The sequence below is a fragment of the Acipenser ruthenus genome, chromosome 39 (assembly GCF_902713425.1).
Source record: "Acipenser ruthenus chromosome 39, fAciRut3.2 maternal haplotype, whole genome shotgun sequence".
NCBI lineage: Eukaryota > Metazoa > Chordata > Actinopteri > Acipenseriformes > Acipenseridae > Acipenser > Acipenser ruthenus.
Window position 1 is genome coordinate 4,514,829 of NC_081227.1, and position 22,233 is coordinate 4,537,061.

The 22,233-nt window shown below is 38.3% G+C and overlaps 1 protein-coding gene across 2 annotated transcripts in view; it reads left to right on the forward strand.

Moving 5' to 3' along the window:
- Positions 1–22,233, forward strand: part of LOC131707293 (opioid-binding protein/cell adhesion molecule-like) — a 356,578-nt gene that overhangs the window by 328,411 nt on the left and 5,934 nt on the right. For both annotated transcript variants that reach the window (XM_059009673.1, XM_059009672.1), the window contains 2 exons: positions 20,511–20,645; positions 21,352–21,472. In XM_059009673.1, the coding sequence (XP_058865656.1) occupies positions 20,511–20,645; positions 21,352–21,472 (256 nt within the window). The remainder of the gene's footprint in view (positions 1–20,510; positions 20,646–21,351; positions 21,473–22,233) is intronic.

The following is a 22,233-nucleotide window of genomic DNA, read 5'->3' on the forward strand; positions in this document are numbered from 1 at the left end:
TTGATGAAGTGGATTGAGATTTACTAAGCCAGCTATTACACCGTGTAACAATTTTTTTTTTTTTTTTGTTCCTGGGTAGTAAGTGTTATTTCCCAATTGCTTATGCCTCAAAAGTATAGAAAATGGCTATTATTCCCCACAAACTTTGCTTTTGTGACCAGGACAGTGATATTTTGAAATTTACCTATTTTCCAGAACATTCCAGATAGATTCGGTGCTGAGTAAACTTGGAGGAGTAACTTCTAGAACTTTCTAGAACTTTCCAGTAATATAAATAGTATTATAAATACAGGGCCTTAAGCCCACCAGTTCAGTTTAGTTCCAGCTGCCTAAGTGGATACATATCTGCATTTTTCTGAGATGGCATCAAGGTCATAGGAGACTTCAAAATGGTGGCATTCCTGATGGGTCTCCAAGGCGGTTTTACCAAGTTTCCCTGCTATCTTTGCCTTTGGGACAGCAGGGACACCAAGGCGCACTACCACAGGCGGGACTGGCCACAGCAGACCGAGTTCTCTGTGGGGAGGAACAACGTCAAGTGGGAGCCACTGGTGGACCCCCATAAGGTGCTGATGCCACCACTGCACATCAAATTGGGCCTTATGAAACAATTTGTCAGAGCTCTAGCTAAGGAGTCGGCAGCCTTCAAGTACCTTCAAGACTTCTTCCCTAAGCTGTCTGAGGCAAAGGTCAAAGCCGGTGTCTTCGTCGGACCACAGATAAAGAAGATCCTGGAGTGCAATGAATTCCCCAAGAAGCTCACTAGTAAGGAGTAAGCGGCTTGGAACAGCTTTGTCGCAGTAGTTCGGGGCTTCCTGGGCAATCACAAGGCCGAAAACTATGTGGAGCTGGTTGAGACTCTGGTGAAGAACTACGGCACAATGGGCTGTAGGATGTCCCTCAAAGTCCATATCCTTGATGCTCATCTTGATAAATTCAAGGAGAACATGGGAGCATACTCGGAGGAGCAAGGCAAGCGCTTCCACCAGGATATACTGGACTTTGAACGCCGCTACCAAGGACAGTATAACGAGAACATGATGGGAGACTACATTTGGGGGCTGATTCGTGAAAGTGATTTACAGTATAATCGTAAATCCCGAAAAACTACTCACTTCTAAATCTTTTGTAGTCATTTTTGTATTACTTTAGTATAAATACATGTTAATTTGGATTCATATGTTGTTTTTTTCTGACTTTATGTGAACGAAAAGACACAAATTTGCCCGTTTTCTCATTGGAAATAGGTAAATTTCAAAATATCACTGTCCTGGTCACAAAAGCAAAGTTTGTGGGGAATAATAGCCATTTTCTATACTTTTGAGGCATAAGCAATTAGGAAATAACACTTACAAAAATTGTGTTACATAGTGTTATCTACCTGCCAATGTCAATACTGCCTGGAAATCAGGGCCATAGGGTAATAGCAAAAATATCCATGTTCCTCTCAGCAGGTTGTATCTCTTCTGCGTCTGTCATTAATATGAACTGACAAGTTTAATGAAAATTTGATAACATTTACCTTGGTAGTTTCTAAATACATCTCTGTCCTTTTGGATAACCTTAAAGGGGTATATTTTAATGACTGAAACAGTGATGGATCAAAAGGGCGTGGTAGGACCTTTTAAAACGAGCACCAAGTATGCACGATTTTGAGTTCTTAAATTAACCTTCAAAGTTGGCCGTTGCTTGTTTTGTAAGAGTAACAGTTTTATTTGACTGCAACAAGAAACAGAAAAATGGAGCCGATTGCATTTTTGTGTAAGGACCTTGATAAGTGTTTCACCTTGGGAACTTTCTCATGATATCTTAATCTTACTTACATACTTCTGTTACTGGAAAGCTCGGTTTTTATGAAACTGACATTACATTATTTTAGAAAGATTGCTTCTGTTCATTGAAACAGAGAGCTTGTCACTTCTATTAAATCAGCCTAAGCATCACATTAGAGGATTAGAAGCAATGCTAACCCTTTGGGAGCCCTATGTTATGTGACAGATATGATTTCCAGTCACAACTTCCCAAACTGCAATATAAATACCATATTCCTTCGAATTTAAGACGCAGTCCAAATTTCCCACCCTCAACTTGATGCATTTACAAAGATGCATTTACTCATATAAGAAAATGACGTATGGAGGCAGTTTGCAGCCGTTTGCTGTCACACAGAGCGTTACAGTCATGCGCTGCTTCTCATTTCCAGTCTGCTGTCACACACAGCATTACAGTTATGAGCTGCTTCTCATTTCCAGTCTGCTGTCACACAGAGCATTACAGTTATGAGCTGCTTTTCATTTCCAGTTATGGTTACTCACACCTGTTTTTCTCCCTTTTTGTGAACTGTGGTATTGCTTAGCAAGTAGAAAAATACGGTGGTCTGATTAAGACTGATAACGAAAAAGCTGAAATTGTAAAAGCTGCTCTTCGAATTCCTCGGGAAGCTTAATGCCACTTTGTGACAGGGAGGACCCTGTCGCTGGTTCAGCTGAGCTGCTGCTGTGGTGAACAAATGACGTTGCGGAATGTACCCTATAATGTGTCTCTCAATGGAATAGTTCTTGACTATTTACTGTCTCTGTTGATGGAGTGAATGTGCACCAGAGGTCGCAATATTCCTTGCATTGAGTATGTCCATAGCCAAATAATATCAAGAAATACTATATAGTCTACACTTCATAAATTGTTATGTATATTATTCTGTCTGCAGTGCAAATGATTTTTTTTAAGGAATTCACCCCTTCTTGCTTCCAGAATCTTGAAGACTTGTTGAGTATATTACGGATTCTACTAATAATCTCCAATGGCTCTCATTTGAAGAGGTTACAGAGCAAGCACAGTACTGTGCTCAATCCCCTATCTGGAACAACTTCCAGCTCAGCGCATGCTTTGCAGTACAGTACACCATCTTTGGTAAAACAGAATCCATTAAGACCTCAAGCACATTTCTGTGTCCATTTATATAAGGGACTCAGCTAAATCTCTGCGGAGTACTACAGGTGTTGAACAGAATAATCCCGCCTGGATACAAGTGGCCAATGCGTTGACTGGCATTATGTATTTTGTATATCACTGTCAGGCCAAGTAAAAGTCACCTGAGAAAAACAATTTTGTTCCTGTCAAGCGTAATGTTAAGACTTTGATAGTTTTACTACTATGCCTTATATGTTGCACGTTTTGTTGTCTGGGGGCTAGAGACATGAAAACGAGTCTTCAAATGCAAGAATCAAGGCTTCACCCATTATTGCAATTTTTTGGTAACTTCAATTTAGTGGTTATTTGCTGTATGATGGATTTAAACTGGCATGTAAAGTAGTATTTTGCTCTGATTCTAATTTGAGATTTATATTTCTGTTTTTCATTTTGTGACCAGACAGTACTGGAACTTAAACAGAGACTTTGATCTCCTTTCATTTGCTGTCTGTCTGTCTATTGTTTGTGATTTAAACGGTCTTTTCAGAGCTGAGAATGATATTAAATCAGTTTAGTCAAATTGAATTGTGCTATCATCATTACGATTATGGTAATATTCACATGTCGCTCTTTGACATTATTTTCTGCTGCCTTTTTGAGCTTATTTATTTCAGCCCAAATGAACTAGCCTGTGTGATTAGATGTCTGCGTTGTACAAGGCAATGGCAACAAGTACTGTACGGTTAACTGGGTGAATGCTTAAATTAACTTCTCCAATTGAGGCTTGGTATTTTTTGTTTGTTAATGCAGCTATAGAAATAAAACTCCTATTTCATAGCAGTTTCACTCAATCCAGGTTTTACTGTGAACCTGATTGTAGCCACAGTGTACAGGTAATGAGCTCAGGTGTGTCGTATTAAAAATAGCAAAACCAGGAATGGCTCAAACTGCTATGCAGTGGGAGTCTTATTTCCATCCCTGGTTGACATTGCCAAACAAAATGATACCAGGTTTTCAAAGGGAACGCTTCATGTCCTCCCATGCATTAGAAAAATTGGCAGCGTAGATTTGAGTCATTTCATTTTATAATGTCCTCTTTGTATGTGTATTGTGTACACAACCCGCAATAGTGTAGTGTGGTAAACACAGTAACCATTTCCAGAAGTAAAAATCCTGATTGAAAGAAAAAAAGCCTCTACCGTAACCAGCTTCTCCAGACTTGCCATATACTCCACCGCAGTCCCATTGTCTTTACTTGGGCAGAAATAATCTCTATGGCATCACGAGAGAGGCAGTTTAGGGTTCATTTTCATCGGAAACGTCAAGAGAGCCTTCAGAGGTTTTTAAATGAAAAGAAGCGGGTTTCTGAAGTTCATAAATATACATTTGTTAAAAACATTTTTAAAAACAGCAGAGGCACCTTCCGTTTAATTTAGTCAGGATATCTGAGATGTGTTGGTCTACTGCTAATTGAAATAATTGCTAGTCTCCTGTTTTGCTGAAAAAGCAGATCCTCACCAGTCAATGACACCCACACACAGTTGGAATGGGAGAACACAGTTAATTAACACCTTCATCTGTAAAATCAAATGAAGCCATACCTATCATTTATTAATGAATTGTGAGTTAAATAAACAACTACTGCATGTGTGGTTTTAGACATAGGAAGCCATCAAAAAGACTGACACTTTGATGTCATGACTCAAAACAGCTATTTTTGCATATGCCACGTTATATACATTGTGAGTGTAATGGGCGGTGTTGTGAGATGCACTGCCGTTAAGGATTCTGCCCCCTGTTGGTTAGAAGGTTAAAAGCTCTAGAACCACGAATGCCGACGAGCCTGGCTCTTTTGCATAGTGGTTAAGATGCTCGTTTGTGGTGTGCGGAGGTCGCAGGTTCGCACCCAGCCTCTGCCCTGTTGTCCGAGGATGTTATTTAAATGCTATTTCCAATGTATCAAAAGGTTGCAAGAATAGCTTCCTCCTCATCTAACACAGATAAACCAGTAATTAAAACAATACACTTTCACAGTGAGTCCTAATACATGTGCAGTTCTGCTTTTTTGTTTTGTTTTATTTTCTTTTGTTTTTCTGTTGTAACAACTGAAAGTCACAGTGATATGTGGTTATCCTGAGGCTTTTGAGAAGGTGCAGTCGCTCTCCAGGGAAATTAGATTTTACAACTTATGAACACTCTGTTGTGAGTTACATAAAGCAGTGCTTCACCATATGCTGCGCTAAATTGAAGGCAACCCTTTTTCATATAACCTTCATGCCTTGTCCCTCAAATGCATATAGAGGTTACAGACTGCAGTAGTCTTCATCCTGTTTCACCCCAAAGGCCTTCACTTGTGTAATGAAATAATCCCTTAATGTGTAGACAGGGCTGATGAACCTCAACAATCATAAAGTTACTTCTTTGTGCCTCTGGGAACTACTGTCTTAGAGATAGACTGCAACACAGGAGTAACTCAGAAGAAAAAGCACACACACACACACACAACACACACACACAACACACGCACGCACGCATACACACCTACGCACACACACACGCACACACACACATGCACACACAACACACGCACAACACAGACACACACACCCACACGCACAACACAGACACACACATGCACAACAGACACACACACGCACAACACAGACACATGCACGCACACACACACACACAACACAGACACACACACATGCACACACACACACATGCACAACACAGACAGACGCACGCACACACACACATGCACGACAGTCACACACACATGCATGCACACACACGCACAACACAGACACACACACACACACACACATGCATGTACATACACACACATACACACACATACCTAAACCAATTTACCTTTTCTGCTTGTCTCTGACTGGAGTCAATCAGCTCAGGTCTATAGAGATATTAAAAGACAGTGTTTATACCCAGTAAGATTCCTTAATCTTTAATTTCTTAACTGTGATATTTTGTTTTGTGTGAGTTCTTTATTATAATTGACATCCGCGTTTGTCAGGTAGTAACAGCCTTTAAAAACACAATCTGTTTACAATCAAACAAACTGCCAGGGCCTGCTCAATGCAACTTCCAGGAGTAAAACAAAAAAGTCGTCTGTGCTAAGAGTCTGTTTTTCATGATCTGTAATACATCAATACACGTGTTATAAAGATGTTATGAACAATATTAGACAGTTAAAACAAATTAGTTTGTAAACATGGTTATCTTTATATAAACAGAAATGGATATTTAAACTATTTTGTGACCTTATTTGTTTGCAAAATGTTCGTAGTAGAATGAAAAATAACAGGCCAAATGAGAAAATAACTTTGAAAACCATCTAAACCATCTCATATTGTTGAGAATTTTCCATGTTTAAATCACAGAACGGTAAAACCAGTCTTCCTTGTTCCATTTGGTCTATACCAAGGCTGTATGAGGCTGTCTTGTGAAAACACTAGATTTTGAACGTGTCTGTCCAATCCATGTGTGCATTCAACAAGCGGTGAATGAAGAAGCAACGATTCAGAAAGGTGGTTGTGCAGTGTTCTGGTACGAACACTTTTTGCTTGAGGCAGGATAAGAACACAGTTGAGAGCAATTTGTATTTTTTTTATATTGTATTCAGGTGTCTGAGGGATAGATGGCTGGCAAGCTCAGGGAAGAATATAATCTGCCATTCAGGACTGTATCGCAGATGGCAAAGTGCACTGTGAAAATAATTTGACTTGTCAGACTGACAGTCTTTTTATCTACATTTCAAGGACAAGGTTGAAGTTCTAACAATACTGACACCCAAAGCTACAGCCATCCCTCTTCTGTGAAAAAGCTGTCAGGACCAGATATTAGGGTTCTTATTATAGAGAGTTGGCATTGGGTAGGGTTTCTGCTTCCATTGTTTTGTTAATTAACCCTTGACAACAACTGCTGGGTGATATTTCCAAGGCAACCAAGGAGCTGGCGAGACAGGGCAGCATAAAAAAAGGGAGAACTGGAAGGAAATGCATCTTCTAATAACGAAATGATTTTGTTTTAGAGGTGCGTTCAGTGTAACCAGGAATTGTCTTTTCCTTTTGATGTGGTGCTCGTATTCTATGACTCCTACATGTTTCTTTGGCAGTTTTCAATTAGAGGTTTTATTGACATAAAAGGGAAATGTTTGAGGGAGCTTTCTCATGCACAGTGGCAGTTCAGTTTGTTTTTGGGCAGGGCTACAATGTTGTCTGCATAAACTTCCTTAATGAAAACACATCCATGACACTAAAACAGCCTGGGATCAAATTCCCAAACAAATAACAAGGCATACATACAAGCACACTACATGAAATGTCCCATTTGTTGATTTCTGTTCTGGTAACCTTGGAACCAAAGGTGATGGCACTCAGAATACTCAACAGCAGTCTTTTGTATTTCTTTAGTAGCTGTAATTAAATTGAAAATACATGTATGTATATTGTGACTACATGTATAATGCTAGTGGAATGACCTAAAACGATATCATACTCTAAAAGGTTTCATTTTGTAATTGCAATTTGATGTCCCGTTAACGACTATCTTATTGCATAGTAACTACTAAATCTGAATGAGTATTTTGCCAGGAAGGATACTGAAAAAGAGCTTGTTTTGAAGCTTGAACATGTCACCCCCAGCATCAAGTATTCGGATACCAAAATGCCATGCCAGCGATCTATAAGGAATTGACACACACTACGTTCAAGGGGTGAATCCCAGCAATACCTTAATGCTGTTATAAAAATAATGATAATAAACAAGACAAGGTGGGGTTGACACAGATGGGGAAGGGGTGGAGTTGGGGTAGCGATTAATTAAGAACAACTATTTTTTGAAGACAGATGGCAAGACACCTTAATGGAAACTAAATTACCACATAACTAACACACGAGATGTGCTATAGGGGCCTGTTTAACTGAACTAAACAGTGCTGTCATTTAAAGACAGAGAGAGCAGGTACAACTTAATCAGAGCAACATGGCAATGTTCCTAATGCTCTGTGGCTCTGATTTCCAGGCAGTATGAAAACGGGCAGGTACATAACAGCTGGGCTAAGCATATTGGAATACAATACTAACCAACAGGCCAATCATTTAATTGTATGCTTTATTTTTATCTTCAATTGTGTAATAAAGAAACATCTCCATGAAGCCAACTATCTAACTAATTCCTAAGAAAAAAAATAAACAATATGATCTATATGCTGTATGCAGGTACATATACACACAGCGCAAAGAAAATAGATGGAATAGGCTTCAAGGTAAACCATATGTGATTAAAATCTTCCACATCCAGTGATTTAGATTGCAATATTACTGTTGTTTTCAATGCACCGCTCAAAAATCCAGTACTGTCCATTCTGTTCATCTGGCGGACATAAATGCCCCTGCCATTTAAATCATTAAAAAGAATGGGACTTTGACAAGACTATAACAGTGTGTGTAAAAGGATACGTTTCGATCCTGATATAATATTTAAACATTGGCGATATGCAGATCAACCATTGTTCAGACCCACTGAATGACCCTTGTTTATTTTTAAATATAGTGCCACCCCTGCATGTGACAATTAGGGTCTGAATGCCATTGTTGTGAGAGTGTGTGCGTTACTGGCTGTGATAAGACACTTCTGATTGGGACTCTGCTCCTCATTAGAACCATTATTGTGCTGTACTATTATTATGATCTAAGGAAACGTTGCTGCTCATGCTGCTTGACAACAAGTAATAAGAGTGGGAGCGTGTGTTGGTACGGTTTTAATTCAGTCACAGGCTGGCAGCTACAAGGTGCTGTTCATAATCAGTGATGTGGCACTTCTGATTGGCAGGTACAAGCTTAAACACAATGAGAGTTTGGTTTGGGTTCGTTTTTTTAGCTTTCACATTCAACGACGCGAGTCATAATTGCAAAAGGCTTTTGAATCTCAAAAAGTTGGAGGTGTTATGTTGTTTATTTATATTAAACCCACAACTGCAGAGTTACATTAGTCGTAATGGGAGTATTAAATTGCTGCGCCCAACTGACAAATCTCTAACAAGAAGCAAGCTAATTATGTAGCCAGTAATACTCACTTACGTTCTTTGTTTGTGTATGAAGCTATAATATTTTTTTGTGCTTTGTTTTGTTTTACTGTATCAGTGTAATATTTGAATCTAAGAAAGTATATGATGGTGAGAAATCATAGATGCTGCATGTATTAATTATTTGAAATCTTGTAATCAAGATGAGCAAATAGGTTTATTACAATGCATCAAAGGGGCTGTGCTTGTGATTTTTTATTTATGTATTTATGTATGTTTATTTTCATCAGTCAGTTACTGATAAAACTGCTCTTGATGTTGATAGGAAGTCTAGTAAAAATTCAATGCATTTATTATTATTATATTCTCCTCACTGTTCTCTTTTGCTGTTACTCTTAATGAACAGATGAAAAATAAAACCCAACTTCAGGTTTTGCTGCAACAGAAACATGTGATTGATGCACACCTATCTCTCACCTAGACAATGAAAGCTGCTGTTTCAAGCCGTGTCTATCCCTATCTCCCTAATGTACATGACCAGCTGTAGCCAGCTTATCTCTGCTGCAGTGCTGGAGGGATATAGACCTGTTATTTACGTATTTCTGTCTCATGCTTTCAGCCATTTTCTCTCCATTCCAATCATCTTCACAGAGATCTAGCCACGGATAGACAGCTTTATAATGACATCTGGATTATTAGGTTATTATAGGGGACTGTGGGATGTAATAGCCTTACATTTCTATTTACTTTTTCATTTTCTCATCTTCATATGAAACTCTCAGTAGTACAGTCTCGTATAAAACATCAGGTTTCCAGCTAAGATGGAAATGATTTCCATTGCCAGCACCTTCCTGAAATTAAAAAAAAAAAAACATACAACAGAGCTTTCTTTGCATCTTTTATTGCAGGAAATGTGTGGCTGCTGCATTGTTAGAAGCATAATTACAGTTTGCACTGCTTCAGTGCACTTTTACATTTCCGTGTTTAGTGTATTGTCAGTTCACAGCAGGCAGAGGCGTACGGCCTAGTGTGTAACGCTACAAGCAACCCAAGCAATCCATCTTTAGAAAAGGCGAACCACTGTTTGTTTACGGAGTGGAGCAGAAAAGATACAGAAAAGTGCTTCTCACAGTCTGTACCAGATGTGAATTAAGTGACGTGTCCTTGTTTTGTAATGGAGACAAACAAAAGGAGGAACAATAAATCATCTGTAACGAAAATTGCAATGTGAATTGCAAGAAATAGCACCAAGAGTCTTAAATGTGCTGTAATTGTACACGTGGTAACATTGTAATTACAATGTAGTTACAATATGCATTAAACTGCAATATATACCACAGTGCTTAGTATTTTGGATACAACTGTAGAAAAATATTTGAAAAGGTGAGATTTTTCATTTTTTTATTTTAAACCAATGTGTGTCCGACGAAAGGAAATAAGTTGGAGTAAAGGCCTGGCATTGCTGAACACTGAAGGAAGCTTCGTCTCCATAGAGCTGCAGGCTACACGGATTTTATGAGGTTATTGCCTCGTAATACATCTTTGGTGTTCCAGCTTTCTGACAATAACCACCGTGTCTATTTTATTCTATAGAGTAATATTTTATACAATCCACACCAAGTTGTTTATTACATCTTGCAGATTGTATTTATAATGTGTATTTAATGTATCCTAGACATACTGCAAGCATCTTTTTAGAGTACAGTACAAAACATCAGTACAAAAAATGCTTACAAAGCCAGCACAGCCATTGGTGACCAATGCTACATCAGAGGTGACATACGTAGGCTGACGAACAAATCGACTCCGAGGACATTTCTACTGATTTTACAAATAAAGCAAGTTGTAAAATGAACAGCCTGGTCTGAACAGCAAGTGAAAATAAAAATACACCTTCAGCAGCTTTTCGAAATTGTCCAGAGGGAGTTTGCATATGTTCTGTGTCAGCATGAATATTCAAGAGGTGACCCAATTGGGTATCTGGGTATTATGGTAGCCTACTTAGATTTTGAAAGTTTTAGTGCTATCAATTTTATCTTCTTTTTTCTTATTTTTTGTTGTGTTTTTTTTTTTTGCTTGGTAAAGACTGTAGGATCCTCAAATAACGCACTTTTATTATCAGGACTCCTGAAGCCATTCTGAAAAAGATATACACACATTTCTGAACATATGAGAAATTGTTGGGTTGGGTATAGGGCCAAACGGATGTGTGAGTGGCTTAGTTTCCAGCAAATGCCCACAATACATTATAAAATGCTGATAGCCAAAAATAGCTAAGAATGAAATATATCAAGGGACTACATTAATTAACGTCAGTTCTAACAAGTAAGGACAAAACCACATTGAAAGTGGTGCAGGACCTCTCAAGAAACCCTGTAGGTCTTGGGAAAATCTTGGCACATTCATCAGGCACATCCTGCCACATATACCGTCCTCATAAAAGATCCCCTTTAAACAGGATAAGACATATTAAAACTCTGACGAGTGTAACATTTCAGCAGCTGTGTGTACTGGCACTGGCCCAGCATGCAATAACAATCAAAGATATGTGGGGTAATTTCTCATTCTTCATCTTTGATAATGGCCAATGCAGATTCCTTTTTTAATAAACCTCCCATTCTTATCTAGCAACTGCAGGACCATTTATTGATTGCCTCATCTCATATACTACAGTAGAATATTGTGACACTATTTAGGAAAACCCTATGTAGTGTATTTATTACCCAGTCAGTGAGGCTGGTATCATTGCTGCTTTTTCATTTAACAGCAAGTTATCGGCATTTGATGGGGAAGATAATAACCGACACACACTCTCAGCCCCATAATTTTCAAAGTGCTGCTGGGTTATTATTTGTATTCTTTCACCTGCTAAAACAAATCAATGAAAGCATGTCTGAGTTGAGCAGGCTAAGGCTGAGGCAGGTTTGTTAACACTGCTAACTCAGGGCAAATCATGTGCATAGCTGATAGTGAAATGGATTAGCGTTGGTGGTAGAACTCAGCCTGTAAACAGAGATACCGTGGATCCAGGGCTGCCACCTCTCAGGTACACACAAACGGGACCTCCGAATGGAAGGGGGGTTGTTAAAAGTGTAAACTCTCTTTTGAAATCCTCTATTCATCCAATAGGACACATTGATACTATCACTACGATAGTACTGACAACCCATTAATATTGTGCATTTAGTGTCCTGGGAAGGCATATTGAATTCTCAGGACACCTTCCACAAAAAGCAGGGAAAACAGGGACAGGTAGCAACCCTCAGTGGATCCAGCTAATTTTCAAATAAAGTACATACTGTAAGTAAATATGTTGAATTTAATGTATAAACCCATATATAAGTTCATATGAATACATACTGCACACCACACAATGCTTCCTGGAGTTTTGAAGAAAGCTCATAGTCTGGCTAAAAGCTCCTGATCTCCCAACCCCAGGTACAAAATAGCACTGAGGCATACCCACTTAAAATAAGGTCAGATTGAAAGAGTTTTTTTATAGATGTATAAACAGTGTAAAAATAAAGCACTTGGTGTCAGAAATCACACATATTTATTTTTGTGTGCATGTTTTTAGCTGTATGCTGATGCCTTGAGTTCAGTATAATTGTAAGACTGAATTTGTTCTAGTCCATTTATTTCAGTGACACAGTGAGTAATCACCTAGCTACTGTAGTTGCTGACTGAGCAGCACTGCAACTAATGCTGTCTCTCAGAATACAGCGAGTCCTGCACCACCACCTGTATCCCAGGTAGCCAGTAAATACGCTTTGTGATCATTAATCTCTTAACGGATCTCCCAAACCACAACCTTTGAAGATGGTTACTTTTGGAAATGTCTGATTTGCGTTTGTTTAGTTTTGCAGTTTTTTTTGCCCACCTTCCTAGTCCCTATATTTATTTAACCCATTAAGTGCTGTTTACCTCATTCGAGGACAGGCTACTTTGTAAAGCACATGCTATTTCAATTTTCTCTTTAACTATATTGTTATGGTAACATACTCTACCGCAAAAAGTCTAAATTTAATTTATCAAATTACATAAATACCGCTTGTGTTCCGATTTTTTCAAAGAAACGTTAATTTGGTACTTAACGGGTTAAATAGGGGTTGTAGTTCTCATTATAAATCATACAAGGTTTATTATGTAATAACGAAGGGTTACAGCTATCAATCTCTGCTTGGAGAATAGATCTTGCTCACTTCTCCTAATAGCTGTCAGGTTACACCAAGGGTGGCCACGGTTCTGCTATTTAAAAAAACAGAAAGTACTGCATTTCCATTGCATAACCTTTAAATGTAATTGTTTGGCAGCAACAGACAGACGCTAATAACCTGACGTGTATGACTAATGAGATAATGCTAATGATCTACTGTCATTTCAGCATTTGACTTTTCCACTGTTTGGAAATAGGCAATCCAATTGAGAATGCACTTTTCCATCTACACCGTGGCGTAAATTAGTGGGTGTGTGTAAATGTGGTCGGAGGTGGGTTTTGGGGCATTAAGCTAATGTATATTCAAATATATTATTACTGCCAAGATAACCGCAGAAGTCTAGAATGACGTATTTTCCATTAAAACTACATTAATTGCAGCCTTCTGACAGCCGGTGCTAAATATTGCAAAGCTGATATTCTTTGGGATTGTCAAAAGGTGTGATTAATGTATAGATGGTAATAATAACCCATAAACCACAGCTCTTTGTATGGCAGTCTGTGTAAGAAGTTCATATGAGAGGCCATCATTGGAAATATAACCCTTTCGTTTCCTTATAAGTAAATGTTCCATAATGGATTTTCATGTTAAGACCTTTGTGTTAACAGAACATTGCATCACATTATCCCCTTATTTCTGATGTTACTGCTAAGGTCTAATTAGACGTTCATCTGACACTCAATCCCTTATGAGTCTTACAAGCACTCTTGCCTTCTTGGAACAAGAGGTCAAATACAGTGCACTGTGCAAGTGTTTTTGGAATTAGGACAGTATAATTACCGGTATAATTTTAATCTGCTATATGCATCAAACTGTTGACAGGCTGGCTGTAACTTTAATCATCTTATCGTGGGCCTCTGCAAAACGTGGCACTTGAAATCAAGGTCCTTGAAAAGTCATTTTACTTAAAGAACTGGGATGTCAATGTCTGTCATTCTTTCAGAAGTAAAACACCGTAAATACCTGCTCTTCAGTCAAGCATGCAGTCACAGCAAGGAGAACCCAAGGGCAGTTATAGGATCCAGTAACCAGGAATTCACAGTTGCTGTATAATAACACAAATGTGTCTTAGGTCATGCAATTGATCCAGTGCGTCGGTTCTGTGTGAATTGTGTAAAAAAAATGACAAAGAGGGCAGTCTCTGGAATGCAGTTTGATCATCAGAACTCAAGGCAGTATTCTACTTTTGAAACGGATGTCCTTGTCTTAAATAGCCAACCAGCTGTGTCTCTTAGGCTCCCCTGCCTCAACTCAATCCACAAGGTCAGGTAGCTGGTGTTTCATTTGGCTGAGATTTGAGTCTCCAACCTAAAATTATGTTTTCTTTGACTTTTCGTCATCCTCAAAGGTAGATTAAAGGGCGAGGAGAAATTTAGGACAGAATTTCTACTCTATGGTATTTGTGTTTTAGAAAACCGATCACTAAGAAAAAAAGAATAAGGTATTGATTTCTATTATACTGTGCACCACACTCTTTGACTAAATCATAACTTGAGTTAATCTGTTAAAGAGAGGGGGAGAGAGAGAGAGAGAGAGAGAGAGAGAGAGAGAGAGAGAGAGAGAGAGAGAGAGAGGGGGGGAGAGAGGGGGAGAGAGAGAGAGAGAGAGAGAGAGAGAGAGAGAGAGAGAGAGAGAGAGAGAGAGAATGAATTTGATTGATCCTTGCAGAACTAGATTTCACAGTAGGACACCGCAGTCTGGTTCGATTGACGTCAGTCAAGGTGCTGTATAATGTGGAGCTTGACAAGGATGGTGCCAAGGTTTTCCAATATTATAGCTTTCCATCTGGCCCCTGTTTATCAACACAGTCTTCAAGCTGTCTGCAATTGATGCATTTCTCTATTCTGTCATTTGGCATCCCTTTCCACATTGAGAAACCTCAGTAGATTTGGGCAGGAGAGGCTGTACTTTATGTTGCTAGTCCTAGGTAATAAATGATCTCTAAAGCATCGGTTAGCACTCCTTTTGCAATCTAATTTTCAGAACACAAACTATCGTGACATAAAGCTTCAGAAAACTCAATCACTGTCAAAACTCAATCACTTTAAGACACATGGCTGCTAAACCTTTGCTCCATTGCATTGCATCGGGTGATTAATACACATTTGAAGGGATTGAATAGTAGAAACAAAAATACTTAATAAAACATACTCATAACTTACTCATGAATGATTAAAAAAAAACATTGAGAATGGAGCACACTGGTCAACATTCATATCTGGAAAGCATTGTTATATAACACACAGTTTTGAGGGACTATAAAAAATTCAAAGCTGCACATTGTACAGTACATTTAACATTGATGTCATGGTATTACAACCATGCTCTTTTTGTAAAAAGAATAATTTCCCAGAGCCTGAAGCAAAGAACACTAACCCGGTCCCCAGATCCCAAGTCCTAATCATTTATTCAGTCATCTGAGTATTTTGTGCTCTTATCTACATCGTTCTTTAATATTAATGAAGACATTGTGTAGAAATAGATGATCAGCTAGTTCTTGAGCAGCTCCATCGAATGTCCTTTCCCATGGTGTTCAAACCTCTGTAAAGAGCTGTAACAACACACACTACCGACTGCCAAATAGAAATGGTTATGCTCTATAATACGTATTTCAAATGCAATTGCGTATGACTGACATATTGCATTTCATACTGAATCTCTATCAGATTCATTTGAAATTAACATCAATTCATGAAGCATTCCACCCTTTGGGGATGCATTGGCTTATGCATAATGAATCACAATGATAGGTTTCAGTACCCACAGTAGTAAATGACTGATGACTTCATAATTTAAAATACATTTAATAGGGGCATATTTTCAAAGTGTTATTATGTCTCTTAACTCTTATAAAAGTTTCCCTACAGTAAAAGCATATTAGAGTGTAATGAAGCACCGTGCAAGCATGGTAAAGCATAGGAAAGTGTTGTGAAGCTCATAGAAGCAGAGTAAAGAATATAAACAAAAACGGGTAAACTATGGTGAATGCATATTATAACCAAGGGGACTGCAAAAATATCATGCAAAATTACCATGATGCACTTTTATAAAGGAAATACTCAAATACAGATGCATTCTTCTTCTTCTTCTTCTTCTTCTTCTTCTTCTTCTTCTTCTTCTTCTTCTTCTTCTTCTTTTTCTTCTTCTTCTTCTTCTTCTTCTTCTTCTTCTTCTTCATCTCCATCTCCATCTTCTTCTTCTTCTTCTTCTTCATCTCCATCTCCATCTTCTTCTTCTTCTTCTTCTTCTTCTTCTTCTTCATCATCTCCATCTTCTTCTTCTTCTTCTTCTTCTTCTTCTTCTTCTTCTTCTTCTTCTTCATCATCTCCATCTTCTTCTTTTTCTTCTTCTTCTTCTTCTTCATCTCCATCTCCATCTTCTTCTTCTTCTTCTTCTTCTTCTTCATCATCTCCATCTTCTTCTTCTTCTTCTTCTTCTTCTTCTTCTTCTTCTTCTTCTTCTTCTTCATCATCTCCATCTTCTTCTTCTTCATCATCATCATCTCCATCTTCTTCTTCTTCTTCTTCTTCTTCTTCTTCTTCATCATCTCCATCTTCTTCTTCTTCTTCATCATCTCCATCTTCTTCTTCTTCTTCTTCTTCTTCATCTCCATCTTCTTCTTCTTCATCATCTCCATCTTCTTCTTCTTCTTCTTCATCATCTCCATCTTCTTCTTCTTCTTCTTCTTCATCATCATCTCCATCTTCTTCTTCTTCTTCTTCTTCTTCTTCTTCTTCTTCTTCTTCTTCTTCTTATATGTAACTATGCATTGTTGCTTTTTAAATTAAAGCAGCTGTGTGTGCTTGTTTAGATTATAGCTTTATGAATCTTTAATGAGAAACAACAGAGGATTATCCTATTGTTTCAGGGGGGAATGAAATAGCCTGACTGTGGAGGCTTTTCATTGGTTTGAATGGATAGTAAACCTTGTTGTAGCAAGTTCAGGAAAATGTATGTTTATACATGCAGCATTTATTGAGCAGAAAGCTGCTGAATTTGTGTTGTTTTAGATGAATGCGTGTGAAGTAAAGTGTTGTTAACTGCTGTAGCATTTATTGTAACTGCTTGATGCAGCCTGATCAAATGGTCAAATTATTAATTAAACAAGGGTTAAGCTTTTAGATTTATTGTTCATTAAACAAGATGATTCAGCTTGTTCTTTCTTTTTTTAAAATATTCGTACAATAACCATTAAACTATTCATCAGAAGGACAGCATTCAACTCAGAAACTCATCAGGTAACACAATAGCTTTGAAAAATTCTAACGGCATTCCATTTGGACAGGAAAGTCAATGCTGAAAAAGGGTAATTAGTGTAACCACGAGTGATAGTTGCCTTTGAATAATGCTGCAAAAAACATGAGCAGCAAATATTAATTAGTTTATTTTGGTTCCTTCTGTTAATTTATGTTTATTGGCTGTATCTTGTTAGTTATTTCCGTTCCTTGATACAAATGTGTCAATCATAAGTAGTCTGAGAACACTAGTCTGAATATAAAGAGGATTTTTGCATGGGGATTATATATTGAAAGGTGCCAGCTGATTACATTATATGTTGCAAGCTGTTTAACTCCTTACATGTACTGTACAATTGTACACTATGTTTAAATTCACAATAACTAAAATTGTGAATTAACTGCATGCATAATCTGTTTTTGTTTTTTTGTTTTTTTACAAATATGCTAGATTACATGTTGCTAGCAACTAGTTTTCCCAAGAATTTCAGTGTGAATTTCAGAATGTAAGCTTTGTAGTACTTCAGTCATACTTAAGTAAAACAACCTTTTATAAACCTTCTAATGTCTTATAATTAGTCAGTTCATTATCTTTTTTAAGTGTTGTTTGCTCGTTTTCTATTACATAATGAAGTACAGCTAAGGCCACAAGTTTTTCATCACCCTATAGAATTAACATAAAGTTGAATGAAACTTGCTGAATAATGTTACGTTAGCATATTGAATTACACACCGCTTTATAGTTTTCCATATTCAGCACGGAGAATCCGTCCGTGGGTGCTCAACGGCTACCTGCACGAGGCCGGCTGTAAAAACATGAACAGTTCCATGCATCCCAGTGCCGCAGATAGGAAGTGGCTATGGGCCCCCCCCCAAAAAATGACGAGGCTGCCAAACTATGAATGGAAAATAATAATAAATGATTAACGCATCCCACAGTGGCGCACTGCCACCTACCCCCCAAATATTGAAAAATGAATGAAAAACGAGCACCTGAGACACGGCCCGTCCCCCAGAGCATGACTGCACTGGGGGAAAGAGCCCAGCCTCTCCAGCCCGACCACGCCCCCCCGCCAAACTAAATACGAACCGCTCAGCACTCAGGTAAGGAAAAAACCCTACTCATATATTTTTAATTTTTGATGTAGGGGGAAACCTCAGGGAATCCGTGGCTGAGGGTATGTGGTGGAATTTTCTGCATACAACCGAGCAGGCACCGGTCCTGTACTGAGAGAACGATTGAGACAGAGACAAGTCGGAGCAACCCACACTTTATTAGTCTGCAGACTGGAGCATTCAACAGAGTGTCACAGACTCTGCAAGCAACCGCAAAGAAGCTCAAAATACACTAAGTCAAACAGTTCCTTATATAATCAGTTTTTGCACAGAGTTCATGACTTGTGGTAATTCCTATCCTCCTCAGTCAGCTCAAACCAACCTTGTGGTATTCTTGATACTGTTGTCTACCGACTTTTCTGATTGGCTGATTTTTCTAGTTGCTAGGGAGAGAGTGTCTGTCAGGTCCCACAAAGTTGATTCCCCCAATACAAGAATATTAGCTAAGTGACTGGGGAGAAAAGAGGAATTATCGCTGTCTCAAAATATTATCATTTGAGACAGTGTCCTATTCTCATGTCGCTGACTCATGCACTTCTCTGAAAACAAGGCTGCTGACCCTTGGCCACATTCCAGTGTGTTAGTTCAACATTGTAAATCTAATACTTTGTTAACATCAAACTTCATATAATATCATTATTCAGGTTATACAAATCACAGAGATCACCCAAACATATTAGATTAGAACTCTTTGTGCGATTATTCTATCATTCTTCTATCACAGGTAGCCCTTCCTCCAGGCTCTGAGCGGTCGGCTCCCGTTTCAGCTTCCCAGCCCGTGACTGAGAGGCCAGAAACAAAAATGCGACATGGGAGAATAACACACAGAGCCTTTATATGTGCGTCTCCTTCCAGAAAAACAACCAAGTTTACAATACTGACAAAAATTGAAAAATGTAACTTTTCAAAATCTAACATGAAATACTGTGCTACTATTATGGCTTCCGGTACACTTTTGCGATATAATTTTGTAGTTTCCTGATTACATGATGTTAAATAAAAGATGTTCATATACTTTTTTCTTTTTTTTTAAATTATGTCTCAATCCTAAAATTCTAGGCGATGCAAAACGTTTGGCCATCGCTGTACAGTCTATGCATTCAATGAAAAGACACAAATAGGCTTGCACCAGGTGTTCTGCAAGACTGATTGAACATTATGATAAAATGTGTACATGAAATGCAGATTAATAAATGCAAACATCCTATTCAACAGATTTGGACCAATTTCAACACTTTATCAATGCATAATTGCATCTTCAATTCATTCAAAGTTTCTAAGCTGGAAAACAGTCTTGAAGAATGCTGACGCTCAGCTTGAATCCATGTGTCAGCCCACGCTTGTGGAATAACTAATTCAATCTCTTTCTAAAATCTCCACTCATTTGAGCTGTTTAAGATAGGAGGAGGTGAGCTAATCAATTCAAAGTTTCAATTTATTTTTAACATTGCCAGTCACCTTAAGCCCTGTCTGGCGTCGGGTTTCTCTTCATGTATCTCTGTACAGTATTTTTAAATCCAGGGATTAGGCTGCTCAAGTGTGTTTTTTCATGACTAAAGCACTCCTGAAATTCCAGTTTTAAACAATGGTCTGGGTGGTTAGATGAATGAGAACTCCACTGTGGTCAAGAGATGTCAGGGAAGCAGCTCAATATTCCATAACTCTCCTAGCTTCAGAGCCCTTATTGGAGATGATGTCTCTTTTATTGGAGCAGACATAACATATTAAAGCTAGCAAGAACCAGAGGCATTATTCTAGATTTAAGATAGTTAACAAGCTTTGCGAGTTGTTGTTGTGTTGAATTTTGATTCAGCTACCCTCTAAACTGTTTATGTGGTGTTTCTACCAATATTATTTTTTTTTCTTACTTGCTTCAAATGTATTTTGGTGCAAGATAAGTTCCAGCAGTTTTCATTTGTGGATTTCTGTGCATACTCAGAACTAGAGAGCCTGTCAATGCCAATAAAGTTTTTTCTTTTTTTCCAGCCCACCGGTTTGTGAGTGAAGGTGAATATTTGGAGGTCACTGAAATTTCCAAGGAGCAGTCTGGTGTATATGAATGCAGTGCTAGCAACGATGTCTCAGCTCCAGATGTTAGAAAAGTGCACGTTACTGTCAACTGTAAGTGTATGACCATTTCTGCACCTTATGCCTTTTTTATGTGATTTACAGCCGTAATCTCATGTATATTTGATATAACCATGCCTTATAGAAATAGGTATTCATTTATTTGACATTGATTACACTATTGATTTTTTGCATCATATTTCCAAAAGTGCCCAACAGTCCACAAATCCAGTTTACCAATGAAATAAAGTTTCTGATAATACTTTTATTTTTGCAAGATGTTTCTGTACAAATATATTTTGTTTTATTTAACTAAACTGATACCAACTTGCAGAATGTAAGGTATGTTTATGAATGGACAAGTACACAGAAAAGGCAGATGACACACAGAGAGTGCAAGGGTTTAAAACATGATGTTAGATTCAAATGCGCTAATAGAAAGGAAAGAGCTGCTTGCATGTTTTATTCACCAAAAGAGCACAAAAAATGTGTTAGAACCGGTTGGGCTGCTACTGCATAATAGATAAAGAGTTCTCCAATCTTCAGATTCAATGGGATCACACTATAGAAGATGAGAACAAGGGAATCTGATCACAGGAGTTCATGACTAGCCTCCAGCCTACTTACAGACTCCAGTTCATTGTCGAAATTATATTTTATGCTTAAAAAAAGACACATTTGTACTTGCAAGCACTATGAGAATATTAATGTGCATTTGTACCTTGATGATCTCTATTTGTACCTTGATGATCTCTTGCAGATCCACCTTTCATCTCCAATGCAAGGAACACAGGAGCACCCATTGGCCAGAAAGGGATCCTCCATTGTGAAGCGTCAGCAGTGCCGTTTGCAGTGTTTGAGTGGTATAAAGAAGACCGAAGGCAAGTACAGATCCATCTGAAACACGCCACTAGCAGCACTGAGATCAGTTTAGCACTGTATTCCAGTATATAAAATATATCCTATTCCATTCAAACAATACCACCATGGATTCCTGTTAGTCATAAGCTTAGTCATTAACGTCCCTCACTATTACACCCACGGAATGTGTTAAAATAAAAAGATCCAACATCAGAAGACCACGGATGACAATCAAAACATCACAAAAAGCCGTCATCGTGCCGTTACATTTTTTATTAAAAACATGAAAACAAACCAAAAAAAAAAAAAAGCCACACTGTATTTTGAACTCCTTGGAGGACAATTCAATATGTTTGGTATCTTGAAGGTGCACCTTGGAAGATTAAAAGTAGTGGAAGCCTGTGCTTTGCTGAGAGGTAAGCTGGACCGCCGCAGCCCAAGGCTCTTTTGAAATAGTGCTGAGCCTCTCACCACGGTACACGGTTCAGGGTTTCTAGCAGGTGGATACAATTTATTACAGGCCCCGGCTGGTCGAGGTTGCAGTAACACTTTGTGTTTACAAGGCACTGAATGAATATGGATGTATTATTTATTTATTATTTATTTAACTAAACAAGAAGCGAGACAGCGTGCTCCAGGCGCTCAGGAGAGATGAGAAAGTGTGTGTTAATACATATTTAATGTATGGAATGCCCATTCATTGTCAGCCTCCTGTATTAATAATCTTGTCACAAGAGGGTACCCCTTATTACATAATTGAGTAGATTTCCTAGCATCCATT